Source organism: Zerene cesonia, chromosome 5, assembly GCF_012273895.1.
Source record: "Zerene cesonia ecotype Mississippi chromosome 5, Zerene_cesonia_1.1, whole genome shotgun sequence".
Lineage (NCBI taxonomy): Eukaryota > Metazoa > Arthropoda > Insecta > Lepidoptera > Pieridae > Zerene > Zerene cesonia.
In genome coordinates, this window is record NC_052106.1 from 7,465,687 (window position 1) to 7,485,470 (window position 19,784).

Below are 19,784 nucleotides of genomic sequence, written 5' to 3' on the forward strand. Positions count from 1 at the left end.
GTAAAGCTGGCAATATATAAAAAGAAAAAGTTATGACACTACATTAAGGAAAAGAGCGGTTATGACCATGAAGTATCTACTCTTTTACTACTGGTATTAAAAAAAAACTTCTAGCGACAATTCAGACTCCCCTCCATTAAAAAGTTACAGCCGCCCACCGCTGGTGGTCCAACGCCATAGGTCGTAAATTCACAATTTACATATCACGAATCTAAAACGCGTGCTGACTCCAAAATATGCTATCACCTAAATCTAGACGTTTACGCGATTCGGGTTTCCAATTCGTAAAAATTTATTGCCGCCATAAAAATGGAAATGAGTGCTTGAACTTGAGTGCTTGAACGAATTGGTACTAGAAATGTGTCCAAATTGTAGAAATAGATATATTGTAGTAGTATTATTTGATTGGAAGAAAATTTGTAATAATTAAACTATTTCAAATTGCGAATTCCTCTTATGAAATGTGAAAGAAATGTGAACCTCTATTATATCGATGAATCGTTACATAAAAGCTCGTCCAGATTTATGTGAGAGGGTATTCAGACGAACAGAAATCTACGAAACAATGAAGTAGAATTAAAATTTTAACTTAAGAATGTGTAGGATCGGTTTTTTAATTTTACTCGTCTGATATGACCTAAAATAACATTTGATTCATCATCGTCATCATCATCATCATCAGCCCATATATGTTCCCACAGCTGGGACACAGGCCTCCTATGAAGGTTCAGGCCATAATCCACCACGCTGGCCAACTGCGGGTTGGCAGATCTCATACGTCGTCGAACTTTTTGATTCTTGGACATGCCGGTTTCCTCACGATGTTTTCCTTCACCGTTTTAAGCAGTGGTGATGTTATCCACATGTGCAGATAAATTGAAAAATCGATTTATTTCCTACAAGCTCGTCCGGTATCGAACCCCGACTTCTCGATTTTGAAGTCAGAGGTTCTCACCAATGAGCCACCACTGCTCTTATCTATATTTGATTCATACTATAATCTAATATAATACTACCATCAGACCATACATTTTTCCACTGCAGGGACTCGGGCCTCCTGTTCTGTTGTTTTTAGTTCAACTAATATATTGCCGTGTTATAACACGGTAATATATAATAGCTGCACGCCCCGGCTCCGCCCGGGTAGTCTTTTATCGTAATTGAAATAATATAAACTATCATATCTCTCAAGTTGGGTCCAACTGCACATGGTGTGCGAATTTTATTATAATCGGTTAAGTGGTTTAGGAGTCCATTGAGGACAAACATTGTGACACGAGATTTATATATATTAAGATATATACGTATACAACAAACAGACTTAAAATCCATATTGTAAGTGACGTCACAAAAACATCCCAACGATTTTCATGTGAATGGATAATCCACAATCTCATTACAATACGGTATCTTGTTAACAGGTTAGTGCACAAAGCGATGATATCATCTCACAAACCGGTTGCTAGGCAGATAAACTAAGTTATAGCCCTTTCTTTATGTCATAGCGGGAAACTGAGCTCTCATGCTTTTAGGCATTTTGGACTAAACTGAATTCAGAAGCAGTCCGTAACCTTCTCTCTACCCTCGACCACGCCACTGAAAGTTCGACGGAATACAGCTTAGATTAGTTGGCAGACTGAGACTACTTTAGTCTTTAGTAACCCAGAACACTTTCGCCGAGTGATTTGGGTATTCGTGAATGCACTTCCCACTAAAGTCTTGTCTTTTACTGTCTACTTACACTGACTTACCCGGGTTGAAAGAGGGTAAAAAGTAAAATGAATAGACTAAGCCACTCAGACATAAGAATATTTGGTGATAGAATATTTAAAAACAAGACATTTAGCCGACTTTATAGTATTAGAAGGATAGGACTAGCTGCGCCCCGCGGTTCCACTCGCGTAAGTCTGTATCCCGAAGGCATATCGGGATAAAAAGTTGTCTATATGTTATTCCAGTTGTCCAGCTGTCTACGTACCAAACTTCATTGCCATCGGTTCAGTAGTTTTTGCGTGAAACAGAAACAAACACACACACATCCTTACAAACTTTCGCATTTATAATATGAGTAGGATAGGAAGTAGGATAAATAATGTTACTTTAAGAAGAAAATTTGCCTAAATCGAAGATTTCTGCCACAATCGATACATCCTATGTTCAAATATTTCAATGAATATACTCGTAAAACATATTCAGTTACTGCGAAATCAACCACAAGATGGCGTCCCACCAACCACAGCTAATATCACTTGAAGCAAAATGACATTTTAATACGAACATCATTCGATACAATCCTCTTCGCGATCTTGCACCATTTACCGGTAATCTCTTCAAAGAAATAAAACAATAAGATGAATATGGACATAAAGACATCTATAAGGCGTTAGTCATAGCTATTCATATATCATTTTAAACACCGTTCACTTGACTTCAAACAAAACACTGCGAACCGTAATAACCTAGCGCAGGAGTAGGTAACCTTCGGCTCGTATGGCTTGATATAACAAATTCGTGTCACAATGTACTAAAAGAGTTTATGATATGTTTATCATTCTTCGTGTGTTTGAATTTGGCGAACTATAACCAAAAATAATGAAATGAAATGTAAGCAAATGATCACAATTTCTCGAGAGCTGATCTTTTGATTTAGATTACAATCTAACATATACAAAAATAACCTTGCTCAAGTATACATTATATACTACTTTAAGTTATATCGGTTTTGGAACCTCTATTACATAGATAAGCCCTTCCAAAAAACATTTGTCACCCAGAAAAATACACAAGAACCTCTACAACTTTAAATCGGCGAAGAAAAAGGCTAATATTTTTTTTAGATTATCAACGAACCAAAGTTTACAAACGACTGCGTCAGGTCTGTGAAAATGTCAACGCTTGGTAGCAAGAATAGTTCGCAATAAGATCAAATGAGCTGCGGACGAAATTAGCAAGCTCAGTGGGGTGGACGAACTGGGCGCAATAAAACTACCAGAGGAATTGCTTTTATATATCTATTATAAGGGGACAGTGCGGAATTGTTTGCGCTGTTCAATCGCCCGTTCGGACATCTTTTTGTCTACTGTATGCCAGTTTTATGTGAACACGAACACATCGTTAAATAGCGTATAATACTGCAAAGAAAGAAATATTCAATTTGCTGTACCTCTAAAGAAAGAAGATAATCTTTCCTATCCTCTATTCCTCTCAGACAAGAGTTAAGAATATGAAATTTCCTAGTATTATTCTATCAGCTTCGAAACGTAACAAAATACACCAAATAAATACGTACTAAACTGCTAGGTACAAAAATACAAAGACAGATAGTACAGATAATTAATTTTAAGAAAAAAACTAAACTGCCCTAAAATTGAAATAGACCAAATTGAAATGGGGCCAGCGTCTTAATAAAAAAAGAATCATAATTATCGGTTCATCCAGTAAACAGTTATGAGGTTACAAACCCAAAAAAATACAGTCCTATTTATAATCTCCCCTTTTTTAACTAGAAAGTATAGTTCCTCTGACGGATGGGCTATCCACGTTACCTGTCCGCAGAAACCAAAATCGATTTCACGCAACTATTACGGAGGATTCATTTCTCCGAATAAATTAATAGGCGTTGGAACACGCGTGGGACAATAGGCACTTTCACCCCAATTAATTAGGTATACAGCTGCATTGCAACCCAGAGCAGGTGCACAGCCATCTCGACATGTACTGGAGGCCTGCCAACGTTTTCTAATAAGAATACGTATATATGTAATGGATTTATGTTCAGATTTGGACCTGCGTTCCGTGAATTGTGAGCTTGTAACATCGTCATCTTTCTTTTTTTTTAACGAGGAGGAAATCTTCCAAAGATGCTCCAGCTTTGGGGGAAAAGTAGAGCATGTGGGATTTCTACCCACTAAAACCTCCTCGGCGGCCAAACTCAAAGAACAAAAGCAGGGATCCTGGGATCTCCTATGGAACGCACCAGGATCAACATCGTCATCTTATTGACTGAAGTATGATATTGTTATATCGGTTTGGAGATGCTGTTATGCCCCTATATGTCGTTTAACGTTACTACTGTTCTTGTCGTACTGTAGGGAAGAAGTTATTGTTTTAGGAAAAAACTACTGGATGGGTTTAATTAAAACGTTGTATGCAAATAGGTTATGACCTTGAATAAACTATATTTATCCGCCATTTTAGCAGAGCAAAAAATGACATATCAATTTCGCGTATATTTGCCGACTTCTGGAAAGATATCTTGTTAATATATTCCATTCTTATTATATATAAAAAAACTCAACACGTCATTAGTGTATATACATACGTAACATAAGTGTATCACCTACATATCCAGCTACAAAAGAATTGATAAAATCGGTGCAATAGTTCCCGAGATTAGCGCGTTCAAACAAACTTTTCAGCGTTTCATTGCGTTCTTTGTGTTATCTAATCTCTTCTAATATATAAAATTCTCGTGTCACAGTTTTCGATGCCATACTCCTCCGAAACGGCTTAACCGATTTTGATGAAATTTTTTTGTTTTTATCCGGTATCTATGAGAATCGGCCAACATCTATTTTTCATACCCCTAAATGATAAGAGTATGGCAGAACAGCGTTTGCCGGGTGCAGCTAGTCTTTATATAGTTATAGATAAAAATCGTCACATCTCTCACTGCGCACTTATTTCCAATGACTCAGAACGAGCCCACTTTCGTTTCTTCATATTGAATGTATGCTAATGGGAAATGTTTACAAAATATTTAAGTGTGACAGACGTTGGTCCACTTTGTAACTCCGAGGTGTCGTGAATTGTCTAGGCGCTCTAATTTAAACATATACTAGCTGCACGTCCCAGCTCCGTCCGAGTCATTTATCATAAAAATCTTTTAAGTTGGATCAAACTGCACATGGTGTGCAAAATGTATTTGAATCGGTCGAGCAGTTTAGCAGTCCATCGCGGACAAACAAAATGACACGTAATTTATATATATTAAGATTAAGACATATATTTTAATTCAAATATTGTTGCTACGAAAGTAACTTTTCCTGTTTTATATTTCTCGGATCATTTAGTAGTAAAATCAAAAATCTAATTTAATATCATTTACATATTTATTATAGTAGTAGGTTTTTAATATAGACGCATATTAATGTTTGTCTATATTTTAAGTAGAGTAAGAGAGATTTTATTAAAAATATGTTAATCCAAATATTATACATGCTGATTATGTGAGTTATTAACCAATTTAAACAAGATAATATCTTATGATGCCTTTATCTATATAGACGGATATATAACTCAAGATATTCATGTGCATTAAGATTTATAAAAATCCTTGATGATTTTCATTTTTTTTTTTCGTAATCTATACGATCAAAACACAAAATCATAAGCTACTTATAATAATATTAGCTGCGCCCCGCGGTTTTACCCGCGTAAGTCCGTATCCCGTAGGAATATCAGGATGAAAAGTTACCTATATGTTATTCCAGTTGTTGAGCTGTCTATGTACCAAATTTCATAGCAGCCGGTTCAGTAGTCTGCGTGAAAGAGCAGCAAACACACACACATCCTCACAAACTTTCGCATTTATGATATTATTAGGATACGAGTGGCTTATATACATTTGTTCAGCAATTCGGGCGTGAATATATGACATACAAAACGTTCGAATTTATAATATTTGTATTGACTGGTGACACTTATCGACCTTAAAACAACTCATATAACCTACGTTCATGTGCTACACATTATAGATGTCTGTTTGTACAACTGTATTTACAGTAAAACCTCTTACATTGTTTGCAAATATTCAAGGATCAGAATATCTATATAAACATAGTATAAATATATATACGCTAAAACTTCGTACCTACTTTTTTACGAATATAACGCTAACGGAGAAAAATGAAAGGCACATTTATTTAAACCTATTTGAATTAATAGTAATAAAAGACACAGTTATTTAATTATTTGAATTAATAATAAAAATTATCATAATAGCTTTTTAACAAAAAACTAATTTATAACAATTTTAAATAGGACCTGCCAAGCACCAGCTTTCAAATAACAAAAAAACAAATCATAAAAATCGTTTCGCCCAATAATGAGGTGAGACACAAATATACAGTCCAACTAGCTGCACGCCCCGGCTCCGCCCGGATTGTCATTTATCGTAATTAAAATTATTTAAACTATCCTATCTCTCCAGTTGGATCGAACTGCACATAGTGTGCGAATTTTATTATAATCGGTTAAGTGGTTTAGGAGTCCATTGAAGAAAAACATTGTGACACGAGATTTATATATATTAAGATTGGTGACCTCCTCTCGTTCTATATCTATATCGTTTGTAAACGCGCTATATTCAGGTACAGACAATTATCATATGTTTGAAACTTCTAACTTCATAACGACCACTATGCCACGTGTAATGCACCTATCTTTTCACACATTATGTTATCATATCGCAATATAGCGGATTATAAATAAAGATAGTAATCAAGGAAACATTTGCAAAAATTGGATTATTATATTCAATGTTGAATGTTCATACTTCATCAATTTTCAAGGATTTATCGATCAATTAAATGGAACAAATCCCTTCCTTTAATCATCATATATAAAAGATGACTAACATAGAGTTGCTTCGTCTGCGATTATGATAGAGAGAATAATGAAAAACATATGTTTTAATTTTGTAAACTTTTATTAGTACGCTAACTAATTTCATAAAAACATTTCTTCTAAAATAAATGTTTACTTAATGAAGACATTTATTCAGTTATGTGTAGAGAACTTACTAAATAATTATGTCTAATTAGTATATTATTTCCATGTTATGTCATCTGAATTTCGATTTACTCATTGCCCATATACGATACATAATACATGATACAAATAATAAACAATTTTTATCAACTACTTACTATTATTACTGTTATAGGACTTATTTTTACTCAGATAACCCATTTTCATCAATATAATATGCTATATTTATAAAAAAAATCTGTAAACACCACATGCATTGTTCTAATTTTAAATGCTGACTTTTTATTGCATGTAATACGGCCTCGACGCAAGTTCAACTATAATTTTTTCCTGCTATCAGCGTCTAGACAGCTATGCGTCTAGGTCATTCAATAATAGCGTCGGACACGTGTCCGCGTTATGTAACCTTTTTGTTACGAAATATGTTTATAATAACATTATCTAGGCTGTGGCCCGCATCTGCGACGGCTGTCAGCCTGACATCTGTCAATTACAGATGTTCTTTATTGCATAGAATAGGCAATTAGCTGATTACAAATTATTGAATAATTAACTTGTTAGATTGCTGTGGCGCATTTGTAAACTCGATAAACATGGCAATAAAATAAATAAAAAAAAAACATAAAAAAATATATTTTCTAAGTTTTTTTTGAAAGAGTTATTGCGTAAATACGAAATTAAACAGGTTTTTATTAATACCAATTCCTTTTTGAATTTTTTAAAATTTTTCATTTAATTATCAAAACATAACCTACTTAAACAGTATGAACGATTTTTAACTAAAATCTTTGTTGACAACATTGTAACTGTGTATTGAAATATATTTTATTTGTCTTTCAAATAACTTTTAAATTTGGAACACAGCTTTGTTAACATGTAATTTTAATCCAATAAAGGCAATTTTCCTATTAATTTATTATTATTTCACTTGACTCCCGAATGATTTCCTGATATGTTCCCTTAACGAAATTTACCCGCCATCGCTAAAACATTGCCAATACCATGACGCTAATTTTCATACGTCAGAACGCTCTTTCATATAGAAAAAACACAGATAAGAACAGGCAATTTCGCGTCCTCGAAAGCGATGCAAATTAGAAAATTATTAATTTATTTAAACGTCAATTCTATCAGCAATCGTTCGTGGTCACGGATCGTTAAGCGACGGTAATTAGCTACGTTTAAAAGCCTAGATAATTCAGGTGGCCGAGTGAGTCAGATTTGCGTGTACGAATGTATAAATAAAATGGATGTTTGTACTATAGAGTGTTATGTTATCTGTGGTACTAATATCAGCCGGTCGAAATCCGACCTCGATCTTAAGACCCGAGGTCCTCTGTATCACAATGTTTTTTAAAAATCATTCCTTTAAATTATTAATTGATAATGTAAATTTGAAGAGTTGGTTTGTTTGTTTGAATGCTTTAGTTTCAGGAACTGCTAGACCGATTTGTAAAATTTTAACATTGTTGATTGGTACGTACGCATATATACGTGATACCTGAGTGCCACAGAAGAAACTGGGGCGGACCTCTAGTGGGTATATAAAACAAAATGAAAATAAAAAATAAATTAGGCTAGTCATGTATAATTTGTAATAGATTATATAGGCCAATAATACACTTATATATACTGAAACTATTGCTATAAAAACAAATTATAATAGTGCTTGTATGTATAATATGTATATGTTATAAATAAATCGAATATTCGAGATTTCTATTCAAATCAGAATGTCAGGGTATTTGATAGTCTTGACATTCAAATTTGAATACTAATTTGATGATTCGAATGGACTTCCATCAAAGTAAAACGCAATAAACAAAACTTATTTCAAAACCTTGCCATACCGCGTTACATTAAATGTTTTTTTTTACAAATAATTTAGTGCGTAGTTTACAATTTTGCTGAATATAAACGAAACAAATAATAATGACTCATATCATTTATAAATTACTTTTTGATGTGGGAGTCTAGCACGCTTCGGCATGCATTGGGCCAGCTCGCACCAGGGAAGTCGCACTCGCACAGAAAACCGGCGTGAAATAATAGCATGCTATTGTTTGTCATACGGTGGGTGGGGAGGCCAGATGCCTATTTCCTTTTCCTCACCCTTCCCAGTCAATTCCTTCTTTCCTGTCATCAGTCCATTCCTCATCCCTTTCCCCTTAAAAGCGGGCAGCGCATTCGCAAAGGCACTACTTCTGCGGTTGTCCATGGGCGGTGGTGATAGATAGATTACTATCAGGCGAACCACCAGCTCACTTGCCCACAATAACATTAAAAAAAACTTCAATATCGGAAAATATCGGAAAAAAAATAAACCTACCTCCTACATTATCTTTATCACTTTTAACAAATATACACAACAAAATATTTAGCGAATAACTTCCAGCTTTCGTCTCAAGCGATATCTGTCAGTTTTCCTTATTTTTAATCATTCCCCGAATCGTACGGTGTCACTCAGATGGCATCCCAGAGCCGTATCATCCGCGGCCGTGTTGGAGCCAAGATTCTCTAAATACCAATAGATTTGTCATTTCTACAGATGTATGTAATGATTGAGATACATGTAAGAGATATAATAAAGCAATGTTCTAATGATATATAGGGTTTCGGCTTAGAGGTGATGGAAACGGCGAATTTTGTATAACCATTTGAACCAATGTTTTTTCAAGCGATAGCTTATATAAACATAAATATACTTACCTAAATATTAGCATCTAATGGCATATTTTCTGAACATTGAAGGAATTTCTAAACGTATTTACATAAAAAAGTCATCCCCTTGCCTAAACCATGCAACATAAAAAAACATTTAATTTGTATGTTTACTTTATTTACCCTTTAGTATCCCAATATATTATATATGCGGCGAAAATTAATCATTTCGTTTGAAGAATTTGTAAATGTGTCGCCAAGATTCTCTTGGAATTAGCTCATGAAAACATTACACGAGCGTTTTCTTGGAGCCTCGTCAAATTTTTTCCATTCCATTACCGGCCGTAAAAAAGAATCGCTTCATTTTCCCGCCATTTTTTAAATGACACTTTCGTTTTTAAGAACATGCGATATTCAGATATCGATTCTGAAATTGAAAAATCTCTTAAATGATTATTAATCTTTTGAATTTTATAACTTTTATAACTTTGAAATACGGAGAGTATTTTTACAAAGTTTATCGGGATTTTACACACACATATGTATTACATATGTATATTCGTGTGTCTCAAGTTCCATTAGTTATGTGGCTTTGTAATCCCAAAATAACTTCGCAGAACTGTCGTCAGAAAACAAAAGTAGCAAAATAAAAACACATTTATAAATCCAAGGTCTGAATAACGGCTGTTTTTGGAGTTATTTTTATAAAACAACAAGTCTATAGGTAACGAGCCGACCAAAAGAGCTTCCACGAAGGATTTCTAATACATTGAAAAAATGTTATTCTTAGGCTACGCGAGTTGATTGTTAAGATTCTGAAGGATTCAGCCCACTTTGGCCATTTGACTTTTATTGTTTATGCTATTTGTTGTGTTTGAAGATTTTTGAAGTACTACATTCGGATATAAATTAATATAGATATTCGTGCATAAATTCATAAAGGAAAGTGAAAACAAAAGAAAACGAATGCATTCCTTTACAGTTATTGGAAAATTGTGATAAAAAATAGAAATACGGAGTTTAAGATCTTGATAAATTTACATAGAAACAATTATTTATCTGTGCAAATTGTTCTTATAAATTGGTACATTAGATTAATATTTTTATTGATAACAAAAAAAATATTCCCTCCGGTTTCCGAGGTCTCTAAACATGAATTTTTAAAAAGCTTGCCAGATACTAAAATGATGAATAATTCTAAATCTTTACTCATGCCTAAATCTACTTTATGTCCACATAAATTTCAGAATAAATGTCATAAAGAAATATTTCAAATCCATTGAATTTTCTTCGATATTCAAAAACATCCGGAGTCATTATTATAGTCGATATTTCGAAACGGAAGTTGACGCATCAATCGAAAGCGGAAGTGGTTTAGCAAAATATTTTTTAATTGGCGCGAAGATAGATTCATTTATATTAAGTGATTTCTCGGAGATTCCTTGGTAGTCATGGAATTTATTTATTTTACAAATAAGTATTTCACAATATTGCACAAAGGTTAAATTATAATTATCTGTTTTTATGAGGCAGATGTTTTATAATGTGTTTTAAATAAACATAACATTTACAAGGAAATTTAACGAATTGTTTTAGCTCAAATGGCTCAAGTGGCTCCAATTGTAATACAGCTTAAAATAATAGCAGATAGATCCGTAGATTCGTCGTTTCATTATATTATACAGGGTGAAGTAGAATTTTTCATAGCTGAACTTCTAATATTGTCCGAGTATAAAAAAAATACTTTGATTAAATCAATTTCAGGTAAATTATAATATGCTATGTATATCCCTTTAAGTTATAAGCAAAGATTTTGAATGTCGAGGGAAATTATTCAAATTCTTAGCTATACCCATGAGATTTAATTTAATATTCATACATTGATGTGAATAAAAATACACTCAAGAAACTGATTAAATTTGTTACATTTTACCTCTATAGATAGGTGTTTCAAATTTTCTATTGTGTGTCTATTGCTATATTTGTACTTCAAGCTTTAAGACGTGTAATAAACGAATATTAAATGAAATATATGTGGTTAAAAAACACTATTTAATGACAGAATCAACTAAATTTAGTACAGACAATTGTCTCACTTGCTCCTATACAGAGGAAACTATTTAGTGCTGGCGACCCTAATCAGGACATTAAGATAAACAAATGGAATTATTTTATTGATATCAAATCTTAGTTGGTACACGTTTGAACTTAATATGTCCATTAAAAGTGGGTCAAAATCGAGTCTAAAGGAGTCGGTTGCATACAAGCGCACAGCGGATAAAAGCGTGTTAAAAATATTTTCAATCAGGTAACTATATTAGACTCTCCGTGAATAGCGATCTATAAACATTGGTGAGATCGTTGAATCAGCAACTTTCATTGCCTCTGCATCAATGAATTACTCATTTTATTTACGACAGACGAATATCAAGGATTTTTTACGCGAATTTTTTACGCCCACTCGCCTGCCATCTTGAGATGTAGGTTTGATCATGAACATGCTTTTTCAATATTAATCGACTCTCATAAACATCGTTGTTTATAAAAGTCGGTTGAAATTTGAAAATATACGCCGTGTATCGTTAGACGTTGCTTGCGTCTCTTGAAATAGCATATTTGAGGTGTTTTTCTTCCGATGCTACTCATAAAATGACGCCAATTTTATTTAAATTAAATTATTATAAAAAATCATGTATTTTGATAATTGAATGATAAATATCGCGATAAATTAATAACTAAGAAGGAGGCGTGGTTGGCAAAGTACTTATCACTATTATTAGATTTGCGAATCGTGTTAAATAATAGTTTTATTGATTATTATTCTTTATCTATTAAGAGATTAAGATTAATTATCGATAAAAATGTTTCGGTGAACAAATTAACCAGAAACAACAGAAGAACAAATTGAACAGAGATACGTAATTTAAACTAAAAAAATGTATAAAAACATAATAAATGCGAAAGTTTGCAAGGATGTGTTTGTGTTTGTTGCTCTTTCACGCAAAAACTACTGAACCGATTGCAATGAAATTTGGTACGTAAACAGCTGAACAACTGGAATAACATATAGGCAACTTTTTATCCCGATATTCCTACGGGATACGGACTTACGCGGGTGAAACCGCGGGGCGCAGCTAGTATTATTATACGATTATGTTACAAGTATGGTATGCGGATTCAGATACATTGAAGAAATCCTTATTTTAAAATCACTAAAGCATTTCAAATTTATTTATGCGTAAAGATTTGTAAGATTCTGTAAGTTTAGGTTTTGTCCATCGTTTTTGGATATAAGTACTTTATAAGGCGTGTCTTGATAAGGACAGTGGGTGGGATGTTAGAAAGCTGAACGTGTCAAGTAAATACGCTTAACCGACTTCAAAAAGGGAAGGTTCTCATGACATCACATGTACGTGATATTGTAACTGCATTATATTAAAACATGTTCTAGTAAGACTAAAAGTGACAACGTGGTTATAAATGCGAAAGTGTTTGTCCGTTTGTCTATCTTTCACGTCTCAACGGAGCGATTTTAAGACTTGCGGAGATAGTAGAGGCGCACTACGCAAGCGACGCCGCGGGCGTAGGCTAGTATCTAATAAATATCGATTTCCACTTAATGTATGATCAGACTATATGCATAAGTATTACATATATATATAAGCAACACAATGCGGTTTCACAACTCAGACTTGTTTTCAAACGCTCCATAATTCATGTGAGGCTGGCTCATTGATTGCTAAAACTACTACCTCCAGGGCCGGATTTGTTGTGTTGTTTTTCTTTAAGTGATAACTTACTTCCCGCGTATAGTATTACATTATCTGTGGCCGTATTGAGCGGTTTTTAGTAGGAATTTTTTTTCAAGTTCCCTAATATTATAATAATTTATAACAAAACGCTAAACCACCTCTAAATTGTCGGTTGAAAAATACGTTATGAAATTGCAAGTATTAATATAAAAATGTCCAAGCTTTCAGTTCGGTAGTCCCTATGACTATCTTTTATTTATGATAAAATGCGTCATGTTGTCATCATGTTCATGGATTAGATTGTTTTCTAGGAAATAATTCTTGCTTTATTATGTAGTCTTAGTTAAACGGCTGATGTTATTAAAATAAATATTTCAATTCGATATAATTATTTTAACTGAGTTATGTTATAGTTGTCATTGAAATGAGCCTAAGGATTTATAAAAAAATGTAAAATACTTTTACAATATTGAAGAGGAGCATTCAAAGATTCCAATAAATAAGCAGTAAATTTCATATCCCTGTCAGAAATTAAATTTATGAATCGATACGAAAGCAAGTCCTTCGTGCGCCAAGAGGCATTGAAATACGCCTTAAGAGATAGTGACGAAAAGCCCACCAAATTTTGGCAAAATTTCAAGTCCAAACAATTGCTTACATCGTGTGAAATCCGGCACTGAGTTCCTTTGTATTTGCGAATTTGTACCTTAATTCCATCCGATAGAACAGAACTTTGAATGAACTAAATTCGTACGTCTAACTCGAGCGGCGAACTCTAGGGACAGTGTACTCTAACTGTATCAATATAGAATCGATTTTCGCGTGGGACGTCTGTGACCTTGGCGATAGGGGTGTTGGGGTACGCCGACTTTCATAATAGATATTTATTGTAGCTCGTAGTAAAGGGCCCGGGCAGATAGTGTAATGGATTTTAAGTAATTTTTACTGTTTTGTGTAATATATTACTTTAACTAATGTTACTTGGCAGTTCTTTTAAGCGAATTATGTTCCTCCAGAGGGAAGGAATGGAGAAGGAAAATAGCTGAGTTATGTAAAGAAAAGTGTTTCTTTTAAACTTTGTGTAATCATGAATCATGACTCTTCAGGTTGTAAAGACACCAATTGAATTTCTCCGTTTTCAATCGCCTGAATGTATTAATTTTTATTCAAATAAATAGACTATATTAAACAGTGTTCTGTCTATTAATGATTATATTCTTAAAGCATTTTGATATCAGATGTTATTTGTTTGTCCTTCTTCCATGTCTTAATTGATTTTATGCTAAGTATGATAATGTGTCTAGAGGTGGAGGTTAGATTGTCATTGGCCATGCGAATTCGCTAGGACTACACGGGCAGGATGGGAATCTGGTACTCAAACATGTGTAAGACTTAATTGACACCCTAATATCACCAGTCCAAGGTCTGTTTTCGTTCTAATGTTATTAACAAATTAGGCAGTAATAATCGGGCTTTAACAACGGAAACCTGGCAAGGACTTATCCGATTTAAGGCTATTATGATTTGCTTCGCCAATTTACATAATCTTTGCTTGAGAGGATCAATGTTTTTTTGTACGATACCCAGAATAAGCTTATTATATTTTGAGATGTTTATTATAATTGGACTTATTAGAGCAGTTAAAAACAAATGAATTAATCCTCCTTGAAATTGTCAGAACAAGACTACACGAAAGGCACTAGCTTCATAACAAAACAAAAATAATCAAAATCGGTTCACCCACACAAAAGTTCTGAAAAAAAAACTAAAAAAAAAACTAAAATACATTTGATTTAAGACCTCCTCCTGTTTTGAAGTTTAATCAGACAGATAAGCAAATTGTGCGTACTGTCAAAAACTTGTAACGATTCTCAACTGTTTTTAATAGATTTATTTTCGGCATAAATTTTATTTATGTAAAGATAAAAATATTCAGAAACCCACAGTAGACCACATCTCGACTTCCCATCTGGTGGGATTGTGGTCTACCTATCGATTATAAATAAAAAGAAACCAAGTAACGAAAAAAAAACTTTTTATGCTGCGCTAATGCTTATTACAACAATACGAAGTTTGCTAGTAAGTCAAAACTATATCTGGAAAGTATCACATAAAACAAGAGTAACTTATTATTCATTACTGAATTATTCCAGAAGTATCGTTAATATATTGTTCTAAGTTCAGACAGGATCGGAGACATGAATATAACAAATCACATATAATAGAAATCATCTCATCAATAGAAATGAATATTCAATATTCATTTTACCTTACAAAGTTCTATGAATATGGTAAAACTGCCTGCGCCCCGCGGTTTCACCCGCGTAAGTCCGTATCCCGTACGAATATCGGGATGAAAAGTTGCCTATATGTTATTCCAGTTTTCCAGCTGTCTACATACCAAATTTCATTGCAATCGGTTCTGTAGTTATTGCGTGAATGAGCCATTATAGCACTTTCGCATTTATAATATAAGTAGGATAGTAGGAAAGGATTATGATAGAAATATGATAACAACTGCATGATAATAAGGTTTTATACGAAAGCATCATTACATCTCATTCACTGTTTTCTCTAATGGGAAAGAACAATTTCCTGAAAACATTTTACAATTCATAAACAACTGCAGATGTGACACTAAGACGGACCTATTTTTAACATATACCCGTCACCTGTACGCTAGAGGTTAGATATTTACCAACATTCAAAAATTTTCTGTAAGCCTAGATGCAAAAGCATTTATATACGAAAGAAGTATAAAATATCGTTTCAAATATTACTATTGTCCGCCCTTGGCAACGAGCTTCCTTCTTCGATTATGAGTGAAAAAAGTAACAACAAAAGGGGACTTTTAAAAATCGTGAAAAACAGAATGGCATTCTCATTAGCCGCACTTTTCTGAGCATTATTCGCTGGGAACAATGAAGTGTACTCCTACAGTGGCTGTATTCTACTACATACTACTATAAATAACTGCTATCTATTGTGTTTCATCAATGGACATCGATATGGGTCAAAGAAATTCCACTATACCGTTGTATTTGTTCGACGTAATAACATTTAGGTTATTTGCCAATTTTTGACATTCGCGCCATTATCGAAGTGTCAAAAAGAATTCGCGGTATTCTAATATAGCAACATCATAATGTAATACAATAAATATGACCTGTATAGTAGTATTATCTGTGCCTATATATATTAATGGTCGACATTTGCAAGTAGGTATACGTTCATATTTTGATTGTAGGGATATCTTTCGTATTGTTGCCATATAAATACATATGTAGTACATTCGTAAAGGAAAATAGTTCGCTGAACATAAGATCCATCGACAACAGAAAACTATAACTAGCAGACGACACGTGCTTTTGCACAGAGTCGCTAAATTATTCGCAAGTGGGTCGTCTACACGACCACTCCGGCGTGACCTCTGACCCACCTTCCCTTGGCAACTGGCGACACTGGTAAAATCGCAAAATATGCATTTTATGCTACGTGTTTTTGATACGAAACTGTAATGTGCATTTAAATTGTGGGATGGAAGATAATTTTACTGGGATTTAATATTTGTATAAGGCTTTTTAAAGTTATACACGTTTTAAATTATAATTATCTGTATTTCACAATATATTGAAGGCGTATAAATTTGGCTAATGGAAAAAAGGATAACCTTTTGAAAAATTTTATACGGGCTCGTATTTACCTTTTATCTTAATTTATATTAACGTTAAGACAACCTGTTATAACGCATCGGGACTGCTTTACTGATAGGGAGTTAATGTTAATTTATGAATGAAAGAATACCTTATAAAACCAAATCTCGTTATATCCCATAATTGCAAATTTCGTTCTGAACAAAGCCAACGTTTATCACTTAAAATTTACCCCTTCATGACATTATCTATGAAAGTGTTGCCGCCACTAAAATAGAGATTCCTTATTAAGAAGTTACACACGCAACATCAGCTATCGATCGTTGTTCTCGTATTAGCAACACGGCTTGCGTCAGGGTGAGCTTGTCTGGGGGTCGTCTGTGGCCCGGCTCCGACCTACGACCTACATACTGCACCCCCGGTGACGTCTGCCCACCCGTCTTACGTAATGTTGTGAATGTGAACGATATGTACCTATAAAACGATTATTATACTATGATGCATCGCGCTTTGAAGCTTTCTTGTAGACATTTCACTTTACTACATACGACTAGCTTTCCGCGTGCGGCTTTGCCCGCGTAAAGAAAGGGAAAAATTTGCAATTCTAGGGTTGTTGTTTTCCACATAGTTTCCTTCCCCGTAGGAATTGAGTAGGATTATGATCATGTCTTTCTCAGGTCTCTAAACTATTCCTGTCCCAAATTTTATTTACATCGGTTCAGTGGTTTATGCGTGAAGTAGAGACAGAGAAAGAGTTACTCGCACTACGAAACACTACTTCGAACTTATAGTATTAGTAGGGCTAGTATCTCATTTATAATTTTGTAGTTATAATTGGTATATGGCTACTTTCTGAAACTTTTACTCGAATTGGTTTGAAAAAACATTCCATATTCTACTTTCTTTGATTTTTGCATACAACTTCGTGAACGCAGTTAGTATCCTATATAACTCGAAGTTAACTGTTAATTTAATTTACCTACGCTTTATCCGAACCGCCACTGCTCTAAACGGTGAAGGAAACATCGTGAGTAAATCGCTGTACAAGAATGACGGTATGTGACATCTGACAACTTGGCCAACCTGGTGGATTATGTAGTTAGGAGGCCTGTGGTCCCTGCGGTTGGAACAGATATGGGCTGAAGGTGATAACTCGAAGTGGACATATTCAGATATTTAATCGTTACTAGTAGCAATTGCGGTCATCCCATTGTTTTTGTTTACCACAGATAAAGAATAACATCAATTTGTACAATATAGATAATTGGTGACAACTGTCAACTAATAAAATAATTAAATCCTATTTTTATAACTAAAAACGTCTAATATCCCGTTGGAATATCGGTACAAAAAGTGGCCTATATGTTATTCCAGTTGTCCGGCTGTCTACGTATTTTTTTTTTGCAAATTTTATTGCAATCGGTTCAGTAGATTTTGCGTGAAAGAGTTACAAACACACACATATTCTTACAATCTTTTTCATTTGTAATATTAGCAGGATATAGTAATGATAAATCGTATTATTATGACATTTTTTTTTTATTTTAAGCGTTTAAAGTTCGCATTTAAATCTTTAGATGTACACTAGCTGCGCCCCGCGGTTTCACCCGCGTAAGTCCGTATCCCGTAGGAATATCGGGATAAAAAATAGATGTTGGCCGATTCTCAGACCTACCCAATATGCTTACCAAATTTCATAGGAATCGGTCAAGCCGTTTCGGAGGAGTATGGCAACGAAAACTGTGACACGAGAATTTTATATATATGATACATATATATATTGATTTCTAGACATAAAAAATAGTCCTAAGTATTAGGAAATTATTCTCAGTTTGATAAATCCGTCTGTAGCACAATGAACTACAGATCTACATTTGTTATAGTAAAAGACTTTCCAAGATGCACAGCTTTATTTTGCCTGCTTTATTATCAAGCTAAGGATATTAAAATGTAATAGATTTTTTATAATTTATAATAAACGACAACAATACGAGTCTCATACGATTTCATAATTTTCCCTCCAGTGAAATCCAACAAAAAGGGTTACTGGTATATTTCTAAGATAGTGTTGATATTATAATTCTCGTTCATTTGCGAAATGTCAAATGCTTTTAGTACATGATATTCCATGGTAAACAAGTTGTTTATGTCCTCGGTCAGACTTTCATCTCGACAAGAAGATAAGCACGACCTCTTCGAGCATTCACGTCAATGCGTCGCAAATTAAGATATTTACGATGTAGTCATCTAGAACTTTCCATTGTGTGAGATGTTATCTCATTAAATCGATGCTAAACCCGCTTGTTTGTAATCCAATTTCTAGAGAATTCTATGGTTTTGAATAGAATAATTAGCTTCGTGTTAACGAGGCTTGAGGCATTCAAGTGCTTCTTTATGTACGAACTAAATTTTATGTTACCTATGTGATATATCTGTTTTAAATTTTTAATACTTTACTCAATGCAATTTTTCACAATTTCAGGTGGTCGAGACGATCGTCTGCAAGCCAGAACCGCCAGAGTCCCCTCCGAAGAAAGTCAGGAGTGAAGACTTCGGCTACGCGTTGTACCTTGATCCATACGCCCATTTACGCTGCAGGACAGCGCCCGCTTTCAGACCCTGGGGCAAAAGGGAACCTGAGCTTCAACACCCAGAAAGGGTGGTACGCTTGGCAGACTGCTCAAGGTTCGAGCAAGACTTCCAACCGAACGTCGCCCTCAAACCTCTCACGCCGCCCGTCGATGATGTGACGTCATCGACCTCGCCGCCCCCATCCGATCCAGAACTGACGGCCAGGCTCCTCGACGCTGAAGCCAGACTGACAGAAAGAGAACGGCAGCTTGACGAGCGGGAGTCAGAACTGGCCCAGCGCGAGGCTCGACTGAACGAGCGAGAGAGGGAACTGGAGCGACGCGAACGTGCAATAGGAGTGAAGAAGATGGAAGAC

General features: G+C 34.4%; 1 protein-coding gene across 1 annotated transcript in view; it reads left to right on the top strand.

The window, feature by feature from the left end:
• The window catches only part of LOC119839853 (ski oncogene), a 49,311-nt gene that overhangs the window by 24,527 nt on the left and 5,000 nt on the right, over window positions 1-19,784 (top strand). The window contains exon 2 of the mRNA XM_038366264.1: window positions 19,320-19,712. Coding sequence (XP_038222192.1) covers window positions 19,320-19,712 — 393 coding nt within the window. The remainder of the gene's footprint in view (window positions 1-19,319; window positions 19,713-19,784) is intronic.